This window comes from Orcinus orca, chromosome 4, assembly GCF_937001465.1.
Source record: "Orcinus orca chromosome 4, mOrcOrc1.1, whole genome shotgun sequence".
Taxonomy (NCBI): domain Eukaryota; kingdom Metazoa; phylum Chordata; class Mammalia; order Artiodactyla; family Delphinidae; genus Orcinus; species Orcinus orca.
Genome location: NC_064562.1, coordinates 51,391,664 through 51,407,351, shown reverse-complemented (window position 1 = coordinate 51,407,351; position 15,688 = coordinate 51,391,664). Strand labels below are relative to the sequence as shown.

The 15,688-nt window shown below is 39.4% G+C and overlaps 1 protein-coding gene across 1 annotated transcript in view; it reads right to left on the bottom strand.

Annotated features, from left to right (window-relative positions):
• ADAMTS3 (ADAM metallopeptidase with thrombospondin type 1 motif 3) overlaps positions 1-15,688 on the bottom strand; it is a 301,009-nt gene that overhangs the window by 271,968 nt on the left and 13,353 nt on the right. The window contains exon 3 of the mRNA XM_004283565.3: positions 7,509-7,915. Within this exon, the coding sequence (XP_004283613.1) occupies positions 7,509-7,915 (407 nt within the window). The remainder of the gene's footprint in view (positions 1-7,508; positions 7,916-15,688) is intronic.

Sequence of the window (15,688 nt, the reverse complement as noted above, 5' to 3'; positions counted from 1 at the left end):
GTACATATAGTAGATATGTTAAATGACATAAAATAAAATGGGATTTAATATCGAAATCGACTCATTCACTAACAGCGTATTTTGTGTGTCTTGTTTTATGAGAGTTAAGTAAACTTGATCAAATTACACTTTATGCTGTAAGCAAAAATCACTAAAACAACATTAGAAATACTCCTTAGAGAATAGGAAGAAGTAGGGGATAGAAACATACAGTAAACACAGTAAGAAAGGAGAACATTTCAGATGGAAGAATTACAGCTATAGAAGGAGGTTTACTAAATAAGGCACGACATTCACCAAACTTGAAAGATTGAAGGACCCAGATGATAGGAGAAGAAGTCAGATTTTTCAAAATCAACTTCCAAACCCTCTCAGATAAAATTTTGGGAACAAATTCTAGAAAAAAGTTACTGAGAAAAATACCTCCCTAAACTCCAGAGAAAAAGCCCATGACTTCAGCAAAACCCTTCTGTGAAGAAAAGCAACATAATCAAGGAATACAAATCCTTGCCCTTCTCTCATCCTGAATGCGCATGCGAGCCTGTCAATATCAACTACATGGTCAGTGAATTTGGTCTTAATAAACATCACCAGGTCTTATCCTTTTTCTTTTCTCTCTCTCCCTTTTGTATTATATTTGCTCCTATATTCTGCTAAATACTGACCAAGACTACCTTGGCTCTCCCATATATTCATTACATATATTATAAAGTTCATGAAATCAACTTACCGCACCCTCTCTTCATTTTTATGGCCGTCACAAATATCTCCCACCTCCCTCAGAGGCTCCTCTTCCTACCCACCCCAACCTCTCCCATCATTGGTGATCACTTTAACATATATGGTTATCTTTTCAATTGTCTGGTATCACAAATATTGCTTTCTCCAGGAAGCCTTCTACTATCTTTCCAAGCATAAATATTCTTTCCACCATTCAGACTCTCACATGTCATCTATCCTAGTCTTAGAGCATTTAAAACATTATTCGGCCTTGTACTTTGGTTCTACGTTTGCATACCTTATTTCCAGTACTCTTGGAAGACAAGGATAATGCCTGGCTTACCTCAGTATTCCCCACAGCAATCAGTCTAGCACTTTGCATATCCTAGCACTTCAGAAAGCTTTATTAACTTGATCAGTATTCCTAGAAGCAAAGATTGTCACAGGAGTAACAGTTTTTGCAGTTGAGGACCTTGAGGCTGGGTTTACTTTGCAAGAACTCTATGACCTCAAAGCCTGATTATGCACAAAGGCATCATATCAACATCTCGCTGTGCTTTTGTTCTTGTTTTAATGATAATTTACCGAGAAGAAGATATTAAAGATGTGGTCAGCACTATTTTCACAGTTCTTAAAGCCTTTTTTGAGTATCTTTAAAAATCTGTATTCGAGTTATAATGAAGTCCTAGTTGCCACTGCATGGAGAAGAATGGAAGCATTACTTCCTAGGCCAACTTCCCCTCCCCTTTTATTTTGTTTTTCCATTCCTACACAAAGAAAGATGTGTAATATCACATTCACCTTTTTCCCAATTTTTAGCTCATCTTTAAACTTAATTTAGAAATTTACTATATCAAAGATAGAGAAGACAATGGGAAATAAATCATAATCAAATTGATGTAAATCAAATCATACACTGAACAAGTGGTACTCATAAACATGAATAGTTTAAATTAATTACAAAATAATTATTAAAAAGAAATATTTTCAAAATCACACAAGAGAAATATAGCCAAAAACTTTGGAAAAGGCTTGACATATGTATGATTTGGGGTTTATGCAAATTAGATGCAAAATGTGAAAATGATCAAAGACTTTGCCAAACCTTCCTTCTTCACCCCAGATAAGCACAAACTGGCTGCCTATCTATTTGAGAAAGGAGGCACGGTGGGAAATGTAACCAATAGCCCAGATCCAGCAAGATTCAGCACAGGCAGGTACCACTCACAACTAGGATTAATACTGTCAGCTCCCATGGGCCATGGCTTGACCAAATCTCAGGAGAAGCAATGAGGCTTGTTATGGTACTGTTTCTCCCAAAGTAGTTAAGCTAGTGGACTGGTACCCACTTTTTCCCTTCTACTAATGGAAATTAAAGGATATAGGAGCTTTGAGAATCTTCTAATCCTGCACTGCTAAAACAGCCTGGTGTAGGTGCCTAGAAGTAAAACAAGTTTCCAGTCCTTTTTTCCCCAGACCTACTAAGATCTCTTAAATCAGCATGTAAACAGTGAAGACGCAAATCTCACTCTGTCCCATCAATAAACACATGACACCTTCCATAGACACATTTCATGGGAGAAAAAGGTTGGAGGCACCTGGCCTTTAGAGATCAGGTTCTCCTCATAAAAGCAGATGTTCAAATGTCAACATCTAAAGATCAGTCCTTGAAAACCCTAAGTCCACTATAAATAGCTACAGATTTGTATCTATTTTTAGTATCACTATTTTTCATAATTACTAGGCAAATGTTCTCAATCCCAAGCACACTGGCTCATAATACTTTTTAAAATAGTCTTTTTACAAAGTGCTTCTGCAGCTGGACTTACTGAAATAGGCATAGCGAGGACATGTTTCTGAAGGGACCAAATCCTAAAGTAAAAGTCTTGAGGCAGGGAAGTCTTAAGGCTGTTTTCTTTATAAGTTTGCAGTTGTCCACAAAGACTTCGTTTGGCCATGCACACTCCAAATCTAAAAAGGGTAAGTTACCTCCAATACTAACCAGATGTGACTATCAGATATTTTAGAAAAAGGTTCTGCTTATGGTTCCCAAGTTGTTAACTTCAAGCTTCCAAGACCCCCTGCCCTAACAGTGAAGATTTCCCACTAGATGCCTCAGGAGGCCTAAGAGTGCTCTTGCGTGAGAACAAGGCAGGAGGAAGAGAAACTAGGAGGAAGAGCATCTCCCACCTGTGTTTTTACCAGGCCTTTCCTGAGTTTATCCATTTTACATATTATTTTATTAGATAACCCCTAGTGATTTCATTTGGAGGAAGAATTCCAAATGTTAAAAAATCTTGAAAACTTCTGTCCTAGATAAACTCCCTTGATCATAAAGTCAGCCCACAAGGAAATCACTGAGCTGGATAACCCAAAAGAGCCATCATCACTCAGTTCTTCCACTCCCAACCAGTTTCCTCTGATGCAATCCAGGGGAATTAACAAAGCAATATTGTTCTAGCAAGTCTAGAAAAATCCAGTTTCATTATGTTATGAATACATGACATAAAGCCTACTAACCAAATAACCCTTTATTTTGGCAAATCTGAAGACCACAAAGTATGACTGTGAGCCGCCACTACACACAGGGGAGATTTAATCGTGTTACAGGGCAAATGCCAGGGCTCTATGGAATTAAAAAAATCTATTTTCAGCTGGGATTCTCAGCCAGAAGTGTCTTCCCACTCAGAAGTGTGTGAAACGCCGGCCATCACCATGACTCCTGACCACTGGACTCTCACCTCAGAGACACAGAAGCAGAGAGGCAAAGCATGTCAACAGCCTCCAGCCACAGACCACTGGGAGCACATCTGCAGTTGACAAGCTGGGTTTATTACATGTTGCACAGAGCCAGAACACACACCAAAGGGACCTGTGAGCATGTCAGTGAGAGAGCTTTAGAAAGAACCTATTAACACGATTAGGCTTTGGTTGGGTAATTTGGAGGAGGGTCTAGAGAAGCAGGCTTTTTAAAAATTGGATGCTGTCAGAAAACAAGAACAACTCCATGTTTGAATATTGTAACAATTCTCACCTATAAGTGGGTAGACTAGAGCAGGCATAACGCTGCAACTGGTGAAGAATTAGCTGTCACTCGTAAAACGTAATCTTGTGATTCACTTTGTTATAAAGCAGAAACTAACACACCATTGTAAAGCAATTATACTCCAATAAAGATGTTAAAAAAAAAAAAGTAACCTTGGCAAAGAGTCAGAAAAGGTCATGCTAGACGGGAAGAGATATTGTTCTTTGCCACACTGGGTGAAAATCATTGTCAATTCGTTCATGCAGAACACTTTGATGTTGATTTCAGAAACCCACAGAATAATATTTTAGTTATTACGCATATCTATGTCTAGATCACATTCTAGACCTCGGATCTGGATATATCACTCAAGGCATTTTTCTGTCCTCCTCAATAATGCCCATGTTAAAGGACCTTTCCTGTGATCATTTCATAGAGTTACCTGGAATAAGCAGACTCTACTGACTCTTTCAGTCAAGTTTCTAATGTCTAGAGAGATAAAAACAGCTAAGCATTACTGCTTGCTTTTCAAACTATCTGGGGTGAATAAACAGTTTCCTTTCTCCCCAGTTGGTCTTGGACTGATAATTTTGTAAAATACAAGGAAAACTAATTAGTAGAAAAATAAAATGAAAAAACAAGGCACAAAACACCAGCCCCAACTTTTCTTATTATTATTAATAGGCCCAACGCAAATATAACTCTGTCAAACTGTCAAAAACATTTCTTTATATAGTCTCACCTTCCGTATTTATCTTGTCACAAACCTGAGTCTATGGACACATTTTGCATAGTACTGCTTTTTTAACTTAAACTAAAGCATTCTGTTTAATACAAATTAATTCTGTCTCAGAGCACTGCCCATTTCAAACATACACAGTATGCCACAAGGCAGTATTAGCGAAAAAGAGGTAAGGAGTTTCACTCAGGGAGAAGGTCACGCTAAGAACTTTCCAACCTCAGTGAAAAATAAATACCTGTAGCTGCTCCCTATGAGCAAGAGATCAAAGGACGCATGTAGAAAACCAGATCACTGGACCCCCATCTACACCAGTCTAAAATGCACCCATCCAGATACGGCTTCACTGGCATTCTTTTCCATAGCAGGGGACTTAACCTAATGGTTTCTGGGCAGAGATGTTCCCATTGGTATTTTTAAGGCAGGAGTGGCTGTGCTTTCTACTGGGACAACTTGGATTTGATTATAATCCCGGAGCTTCCCAGGGCAATGGCTTTATAGCCCATCAGGTTAATCCTCAGGCATCTATGTTATCTCAGTGTCTCTGCTTCCCTTCCTAAGTTCAAGAAGGTCAAACCCAAATCCCTACACAGCAAGCTAAAGGAACAAAAAAGGTTTAGGAATCAGCTAATCAGCCAAATTTATTTATATTCCCATCAATTTTACTTCCTACTTCATGTCTGCTAAGGAGCTTATCCTGTCCAATGCAATTTTAAGAACTTGTCCCCAGCTTAATGAAGTAGCCACTGGTGTTATCACTCTAATGTATTGATCTGCTCTCTATAACTGTGCTTCTCTTCCTGCCGTCATCTTTACTCTTCCTCCATAGCTGCTATGAGCTGGAAACTCTAGAAGAGGCTTCTGTTTCTGTACACCCACATAGGCAGCACTGCCTGCTGTAGGCTAGACACCACCCTCTTCCTGCATCAAGTGCAAGGCCTGGGCCACTTATGTCTGGTTTGAAATTCTGTCCCCATTCATAAAATCTCTCCAGGAGATACTTCCTTATACCACAGTTTTTTAAGTTAAACATGATTCTAATATGTATGTCTAATATAAACACACACATACATGTATACCAGATATTTTGGCACTTAACATCTGTGGCAAATTTAACATCTTTGAGCTCCATGAGGATGGTAATTGGGATCATTCCTGTCACCATTTCACAATGCTTGGAATAGTGCTTGACCTGTAACTGGCTTCCCAGAAATATCTTTTAATTAATTAATTAATCAATGGATCAAAGAATGGAACAAATGAATACTTGCGGTTTACACTGGTAGAGATGTGCACGCGCGCACACACACACGCTATATCAACATACACATGATGCCAACAGTTAACACCATATCTTAAAAATGAGAAATTAATCCTAATAATTAATGTTCATTCAAACTCCATATCTATTTTCCTCTTCCTTACAGCAACTTGCTATTGCCCCAGATTTCTGTATCTACAACTAGATAATTTGACATGTACAGTAAGAAAATTACTGATTGCTAAGTCGGGTTTAAAAATCACTATGATAACCCATTAAAATAATTTCCTTGCCTTTTGCCTTCCTTAAACTGATTTTCAAGCTTCAAATCTTCTAGCTCAAGCTTCAATCTTAACCAAGGAGATAAAAAATACATAATCTTTTTATGCTGTAAAACTTAAAAATAACACTAAATTAAATACTCAGTATATTTTACTTAGAAGTACTATAAAACAGTACCTTTTTTTAATAATTTATTTCTTTTTATATCCTGGTAGTGTTGAATCAACCTCTCTTAGTGAATACTTTAAACTTAGTCTTTTTAGAAAGCACTATCTATTGTTTTATTCAATGACTTAGTTAATTCAGACCTGTTCAACGTTTGTGTGGAATGAGAGGAATTTGAGAGATTCCTTGTGTCTTCAAACCCAAGGGCATGGTCCAGAACTAAATGTGACAGTGTGGTCCTAAACTGACAGAGTCCAACTTGGAGATCTGGACCTGCCACACATGCTCTATTCAGTTTTCCATCCTGACTTCTAAAACCCCACAGAACATCAAGAGGCAGTACAAGACCCCAAAATAAAGCTTACAACCATTAATCCACCAGCCTTGGATAAAAACATATGGTATCATAACTCCTTTGGGTTCTGCTTATGCATAGAGAGGACAGTGGCAGAAGATTCAAGGTATTGTTGGGGGACTAGCCAAGGTAGAAGGAATGCAAGGAATATTTTGAGAACTCCCAGAAGAGAGACAAAACAAAGACAATAGCTCTGAACTCCCAAGAAACAGCAGCCTGGCAACCATAGAAAGAAAAATGGTTGCTCTTTCTGAACAAAGACTTGGAGTCAACTGTGAATGGAAGAGACATAAACATTGACACACTTTTCAAATAACATCTGGAGATACAACACAAATAAAAATACTTCACATCTTCACAGCATGTGAAGAAGGATCAGTTACTACTGGCCTCATCCACAAAACTAAAGAGCCATATATGGGTATTCTATTCAAAAATAAAGAAAAAAATGAATCAAAGCCACAATACAGAGAGAACTACATCTCATGTCCATAGAGTAATGCTATTTGAACAAATTCTGACAGAGGAGCTTCTCATTTCCCATTTTAGCATTCTTTGGGAAGCGAAGGAATGCTTTCAAATACTTTCTTTAAGAGGATATCCAACATTTCCACATAAGAAGGGAAATAGTATCATTTTGAAGGAATCTACACTTCTTTAGAAAGTTGTCAGAATGATTTTAAATAAATAAGGAAATAAAATCCCCAGTGTTATACAAGTGAACATATAAGCCAAGAATGCTAAAATAGTTGTGTTTGGTTTCTTAGACTAATGTTGTCTTCATGTCAAATTAAGCCAAAGCACACATCTTTGTCAGTAAAATGCTTTCTAATGCTTCTCCCTGAACCTAAAATATAATAGTGAGGTTTTCTTTCCACCTCTACTTTCCAAACCATGCTGAAGCCATGCTGCACTCCCAAACACCTGCAAACACACAGACACAAAAGGCAATGAGTCTTACCAGACCATCACAGTTGCTAATGGCAACAGAGGTTCCCGGAATGTCCATGATGTCACCAACATAAGCACAGTTAGTCTGCAAAGGCTCTGTTTTCCAGATTCTTTCTGAAGCACTTCCTGGTTGATGATCATTAATGCGGTCGGTTATATTCCCAGGCACCAGAGATGCCTCATGCCATTCCACAACAGCGCCAGGAGCTACTAGCTGAGTGTTGGGCTTTAGTCGCAGATGAAAATCTCTTCCAAATGCTGTGATGTTAAAGAACAATTGCTCAGAGTTGGAAGACACGTCCCTCGCTGACCTCTTTTTGTGATTTGCAGAAAGAATATGGGAGAGATAGTGTCCTTCAAAATTTGTGCTGACTGGAGTCACCAGCTCATACTCTCTCTGTCTCTTTATTGGTAAATCTGTGGGGTGAAAAATAGAATTGTAGAACCCTGTATAACAAGAGAACACAGGAGGACATAACATAGGCATCAAGTGCCCACCTCACAAGACCGTACCTCGACTTGCATAATAAATATATTCTTGAACCATCTAGTAAGTAGTAAATTCTGAGAATTCAAATCATTTCTCAAACGCATTTAGGTAACTCTGTGTTCAATGAATCATTTTCTTAATTTAAAAAAAAAAGTTTACTGCAATGTGAATATTCATCTCATTTATATGTTTGAGAATACGAACAGAATAACTTTCCATAAACTGTATCTGGTGTGCTTATAGTCAACACATACTCCCAGTTAATTTATCATTGGCATAACTGATAACTGCTACAAACTTTTAATAAAGTTGCTATTACATAGAAAAACCTTTTTCTGATTGTTTTAATTTTTTCCTTGTAAGAATTCTAGAATTTATACTAATCGTCATAGCTACTTTGTATTACATCTACCACTGGCCTGTAATTTATACACTGTAGTTTATGGTGTGGTAATTTATACATATCTTTTCCATCATACCAACCCTAACAATCATACTTCACAGGTGAGGAAACTGAGATTCAGGAGGTGTGTGTCCAAGGTCAAATAACTGTGAAGCTCAGATATGTCTCCAAGTCATACTCCAAAGCCCACACACTTACTCTGCTACATCATGTTGTATCCCATAAATCACAGAACATTTTCAGCAAATGAGGAGAATGGAGTAAAAAAGAAGAAATAACCATCTATAAACTGAATACACTAGTACTGGTTAGTCAAGAGTAAATGGCATTGTCATTTTGCACCATATTCCTTACATGGGAAAGACACTCATTTGAATATGAATTCAATATTTGGGGTTCACTTTACAACACGCGTGGCCACTTACATGTTAAACTGAATTTCACAATTAGAACTTAATTCCCCAAGTTTAGCCAAATGAGAGTACTGTGTCTGCTGAAATGCAAACATCCTGGGGAAAGATAACACATTAAATCAACCGTTTCTCCCTTAATAGAAATGATTTTGAAGACAGAAGGAAATGAGGAGGGCAACAAGGATGAAGAAAGGATGCATGGAAAGGAAAATCTGAGAACATCAAGTTAAAACTTCCCCACCTTCATGATTCTAGCCTAAGACTAGTCCTGGAGTATAATAAAGTACCCTGAAAAAATGATATGATTCACAAATACTGCTCACCTATGGAAACTTCATGCGTGTTATCTAACACATTAGCACATGAGGCCCATAAATGAACCTACAACCTATGGTCTTAAAGTATCCTTATAGAATCACTATGTTTTCGTTACTTTCCTGCTTTTTAAATAACTCAAAAAAAAAAAAGTGTAAAGTACCAGAAGACAAGTGAAGGTATTTTGCAACTTGGAAATTCCTTGAGTGCCATGTTTGTTACCATTATGCCCCTTATAATGACCGATGTTATTTAAACAAAATATCCCCCTTTATTAAATGCACAGAGTAAGTAAAATGGTTGTACATATTTACTAAGCAGAGGAGTGAGGGTGGTCATATCACAGAGTAGAGTGAAGCCTGGCTTCCACACTGGGAACAGCAGCAACACAATTCCTGCTTCACAGGCTCTCTATATCACAGTCAAAGGCTTACACCAGGCATTGGGGTGAGCACAGGCACACAGATTCGGTCTCCCTTACAACCAAATTCTTGGCAAATACTTTTGTAAATTCTGGTTTAGAGAAAGAACTTGAAATTTTAGGGAATGAACTCAAGAGTCACAAAAGCAGACTGATGGAGGGGAAAGTTTCCACGGGGATGGATGAATTGGGCTCTTGGAGGTGGACGGACAAAGCCAACCCCAAATTAATTCCTTAAGGATAAGGAACTCCCCATTCAACTCAGTATTTCCAGTATCATGTAATATAAGATTTTGTACCTGCCAGGGTCTCTTATCAGTAGGATTTGTTTACATGTTTAAGTTAGTAATGCAGGTAACTGGGGAACATTTGCTTTATCTATGATGCTCCATGTGCTGACTTACTATCCAAGGCCCATGAGCATCTGGCTGCACCAATAATTCCAGCTGTAACTCTTTCTTTAACCATCGGTTTACTGTGTCAAGGGAAGGAAAAGCGATGCTTCATTTAATGTATGGATTTCTCATCTCCACTGAGGGGAATTCACACAACTGAAGTCTATAAACAATATACTGATGCCTGGATAAGTGACTGGAGAACTAGAAAATTTAGGAAGAATGAAGGGAGTCTCCTCCACACCCAATAGGAGTTTCATGCTTACAGTAAACCCATACACCCTAGATTCTCTGGGATGAGTCCATTTTTCCACTGTCAGACAATGTGTTCTGAACTGTTATTCAAAATAAAGATGGTGCATTTCTATAGAGCTTTGTCTTATCCAATGTTAAATAATAAGCCATTCCTAAAACGTACACATAAGAAACATTTTTGAAATTAAACTCTGAATGAGTCATTTTCCAGTTGGGAATTAATGGAAAAGATACATTTAGCCCCACTGGATGGTAGTTAATGGAATGTACAAAGGAGCTACCCAGTCACCTGCCATTTATTGCAGAATAAATATCAGGCACTCTGCTTTGTGCTTGAGAATATACCTTCTCTAATTCTTACAACAATCACAGTTGGTAGGTATTACTACCCTTCGTTTATAAATGAGAAAGCAGACCTAGAAGGCCTGACACATAGCAAACAAGGAGCCAAAGGAAATTTTCAATTCTGATCATCTCGATGCTGAAGATCACGCTCTCACTCACTGAAGAATAGATGGAACATCTTGCTGTCAATTTCTAAGTTAAGATCTGATTTTAAGGAAAACTACCACAAGAATGATGACATCCTGCCTACCTGCAGCCAGCCAACCTATTTTTCCTGTATTGTACCTTCAAAAATTATTGTAGGGCTTCCCTGGTGGTGCAGTGGTTGAGAGTCCGCCTGCCGATGCAGGGGACGCGGGTTCGTGTCCCGGTCCAGGAAGATCCCACATGCCGTGGAGTGGCTGGGCCCGTGAGCCATGGCCGCTGAGCCTGAGTGTCCGGAGCCTGTGCTCCGCAACGGGTGAGGCCACAACGGTGAGAGGCCCCCGTACCACAAAAAAAAAAAAAAAATTATTTTAAAAGGCTCTTAAATTCTTAGTCTTGGGGAGAAAAATAAAGGGGTGGTGGATAAAGCTCAAAGCTATCAAAAGTATTTAATCTCAGGTTACAATCACATATGCAAACCAACATTAATTTACTGCTTTCAGAAATGACACATTTCACAGGCCCAAATACTTCCACAAAGCAATACAGCCTATGGTCAAGGAAGAGACTACAGTGCCAGAAAGCAGAAAAGTCAACACCTGAACTTGAGCAAGTTCTTTATTTTTTCTTTAGGCTTAGTATCCTCAGTTGTTAACTAGAGGTTAGTAATAGTTCCAACTTCATAAGTTTGATGAGAGGTTTAAATGAGATTATCCAGAGGATTCAGTAAATTTTAACTATTTTAACTTAAATGTAAATTAGTCACTTACTAGAATAGTGCCCAGGCGCAATTTTAAAATATGAAACTATACAATTGTCAGCTGGGGTGGCTGAAGGGCCACAGCAATAGGCATGTAAAGGTTTGTGTGAGCCGTAAGTTCCACAAGCACAGAAAGCTGGGGCCACTGTAAAGCCACACTGTGGTCACTAATTACCCAAGCATAACTCAGAAGCAGTGAATTTTGCACAACCCACTGGCATCTGTGCCTGTCTGGTCCATTCCCACCTCCCCACACCGACCCCGGTAGTATGGATGAACTGTCTGCGGTTCTGTCTTACCTAAGAGCAAAGCCTCCGTTCATGTACACATCCTAGCCCCTCTTGCCTTTGCAAGACAGCTTCAGCAATTGCCCTCAGTTTCTTTCCTCATCAATTTTCCCATCACTAGATCATTCCCACCAGTAAATTAATAAGCTGCCATATTTTCCATCTTTGACAAAAAACTTTCTTGATGCCACATCTGCCTCTAGCTAAGTTCCCATTATTTCACTGCCCTTTATAGCAAAACACTTTTTAAAAATTGAGTATATTAGATATCTCCAATTCCTCTCTTCCCACGCTTGTTCTTTCTTGAACCCACTCCAATCACGCTCTTGTCAAGGTCACTAGTAACCCCATGTTGCTGACACCAATGGTCGAGACTCCATCTTCTTACTTGCCCTATTAGCAGCATCTGACTCTATTTCTCTTTCCTTCTTAAAATACTTCCTTTCTTTAGCTTCTAGACACCATTCTCTTCTGGTTCTCCTCTTCTCCTCAGTGGTCTCCCCTTCCCATTCTCCCTCCTCACGTTCCTTTATTCTCATGACCTGAACACACTGCAGTGTTGCATGACCTGGTCCCAGACTCTCCTCTTCTGCATCTACCCTCCCAAGATGAGGTGAACTCATCTTGTCTCCTGACTTTGAATACCTTCACCATCATACATCTCCAGCCCAGGCTTCCTCCATAAGATCTTCCCTCGTCTAGTCAATTGCCACTGGATCCTCTCCCTGTGGATATTCACTAGGTACCTCAGCACTTCCAAAAGTAAACTTCCTACCTTCCTGCTTCCAAACCTGCACCTCCTTGCCCCTTGTCAGTAAATGGCAACGCTATCCTCCCAGTTACTCAGACCAAAAACTTGACTAAACCATCCTTAATTCTTCTCACACCACACACCAAATCTTTGAACGAATTCCACTGACCCTATCTTCAAAATATCTCCAGACTCTGACCACTGCTCACCACCTCCCCTGCTGCTACCCTAGTCCAAACCACCATCTTCCCCTTCACAGGTTATCCTTAAAACAGAGCCAATGACAGATCATGTCTTCTCCTCAAAACCCATCCCACTCAGAGAAAAATGGCTCACAAGGGCCAGCACTGGGAATTCTCACATTTCAAGGTCATTGTGCTCACCATTTCCTCTGCCAAAGTGTCTTCCCCCTGACAGCTGCGTGGCTCACCCCTCCATTCCTTCAGGTGTTTGCTTAAACTTGACCCTCGCATTAAGGTCTTTCCTGCCCCCAGTAACTGTCTCATTACTATCTCCCTTCTGCATTTTACTTCCACAAAACTTGTCACCATCTCACATACTCTAAATCTTATTTATATGTTTATTTGTTCATTGTTTCTTTATACCTACTAGCATATCCCTTCACCAGGGCAGGGATTTTTATCTTTTCTCTTCACTATAGTTCTCCAGTGCCAGAAACTGACTCTGAAGCCACTCAGTAAATATATGTGAATTAATGAATGAGAGCAGTTTAGCCTGAGGGAGTATCTAAAATTAGAATGCATCTTCTTTTCCCCAAATAGTAATTTACCATCAAGCTATCGATGACAGCAAACCACACAAGTTGTCATACACCTCTATTGCCCGAATTTGCTTGCAAACGTTGGGTGTATTTCTCACCATTCCTGCTGGCCTTTAAATCAAACATTTCATAGTATCCCAAACTTACATTTTAAGCTACTAAGGACAACCACAAACATGGATCTAACCACTGAAACAGACCTCCTGGAATGCAGACACAGAGCCCCTGTGCTTAGGAACCAGAGGCAGGAGATTAGGCCCCACTCTGCATCCCTCTAGATAGTCACAGAATTATAACTCTACAGGTCAAAGATGAACAAGACCTTGAAAGATCATCTCTTCCTTGCCTCTTTCTTACAATTAAGACATCTCAAGTAGAAGACATCATGTTTTCTTAAGTTAGAGGTGCAGTACCTTTCACCTACTCCCACCTTCTGGGAGGAGAGATTTTTCTCTGAGTATTTAGGCCTCTCCATCCCCCTTAACTCACCCTTCCCCAGTGAAGAAGCATGACGGATGTGATTAGCAAGTCTGGGAAAAATAAGCGGTTTGCAAAGCTCAGCACTCCCTCATCATCATTCCTGGCCTGGGAACGATCCTGATAAGGACGCCGTTCTCTTCTACCTCCCCAGCAGCAGGCTCTGTCTCAGCCCAGTGGACCTGACACACACTGGGTGGGGTGCCCTGTCCGCCAGCCCACTGCCTGCCCAGGTGAGAGCCTTGTGCTTCTCCCCAGGCTCTTTTGTAAGAGATATTTTCACTATGTCTTTAGATTTTCTATTTCTCAACGTGTTCAGAACCCAGGCAGGTCAGCGGGGTATGTTTAATTGAGGACCTCCTCAAAAGCTTGAACTACCTATAAGAAAAAGTACTGTCACATCTTCGCTGTCAGTCTAATGATAACATTAACAATTCTCCTGGTCAGGGAATTCTTTCATATCTAAATTCCTCATTCTAGAGTTTAACATAATGACTTCTCCCTTCTTGCACTGCATGAAAAAAAACACCTTCTTGTGTATCTGTGCATGTGTGTATGTGTGATATGTATGTACTTTTCACACACAAACACACAAATATTGCACACAACTTACATCAAAGGATTTAAGGACCCAATGTTCTGTGCTTCCATATACTTAAAGACCTTTGAGCTAGTCAGACTTTCTGTTTTAATGTCAGCCATGTTAGACTTTTCTAATAGTTTCCAAATTTTACTCATTTCTGAGGCTTTGGACCATTTACACATGTCTGTGTTTTAGCATGATACTTACACATAACAGACCCTCAGTAAATACAGGTTAAAGAAGAAGAAAAGTTGCCTCAAACTGAAAGCTGAATGGGTCAGTTTCACTGTGCTGAGAAGAAGGTGTCATATCCTCTCTTCACCCTTAAAATATCTACACCAAACTTCTCATTTTCACCTGAGTATTCATCTTGTCTTCCTGACTTCACTATTTCTGTTCATGATGCGCTGATTCTCCCAAACTCCCACGCTAAAAAAACTGACTTCATTTCAACTTTTTCCCCACTTTATATCATTCAAGTCCTACTGATCTCACCTTAAAATCTCTCTCAAATTAATCCCCTTTCTTCCAATCACCTTCAAGTTCTCATCACCTCACACTGAAAAGCTGCAAGTACCAAGTCCAAATGCCCCACATATAATTTCTCACTACCAAATGCCGTATACATTGTATCAGAATATTTTCTAAATTACTGCCAGAAAAGTTGTTTTGAAGTCTTATGTCTAAAATGCCTAGGTTCTACCACTCACTACCTTTGTGATTCTGGTCACTTAAGACTTTTTATGTCAGTACCCACCTGAAAAAATTAGGGCAACAGCATTTAGTTCATAGACTTGTAAAAATTAAACGGCCTAATCCAAAGTGCTTAACACAGTATCCAGCACATAGTAAGTGCTCAATAAATGTTAGGTATTAATATTACCCTGTTATTCTTTATGAAGAGTTTCAACTCGCTAATCATTACTTTAGGATAAAATAAATTCAGAAAATTGATATCTGTATTTCCATGTCAGACCTGAAAATTGCTTGAAAGACCATCCACTAATCAATTCCCCTCACTTCACACATAAGAAACTAAACTCAAAGTTAGGTAATTTAACCCAAATCAAAACTTAACTTTATCATTTAAGGCCCTCTGCATTCTGTCCCTAATTTCTTTTCAACATCATCTCCCATATAACCTAAAGAAACATTCTAATGTGCTCACTAGCTTAATCACTCCTGCCTTTAGAGCCCTACTCTATTGCATCAACCGGGGGAGAGGTCTGTTGCTTTCTCTCCATGTATGCAAATCTAACCCGGCCCTCACGGCCTTTCCCAAGCCCCATCTTCTCCATGAAAACTGCCCTGTTAAACTGCCTAAAGTACAGACCTCAGGGTCTAAACTTCCTAGCTCTGACTGTCATGCA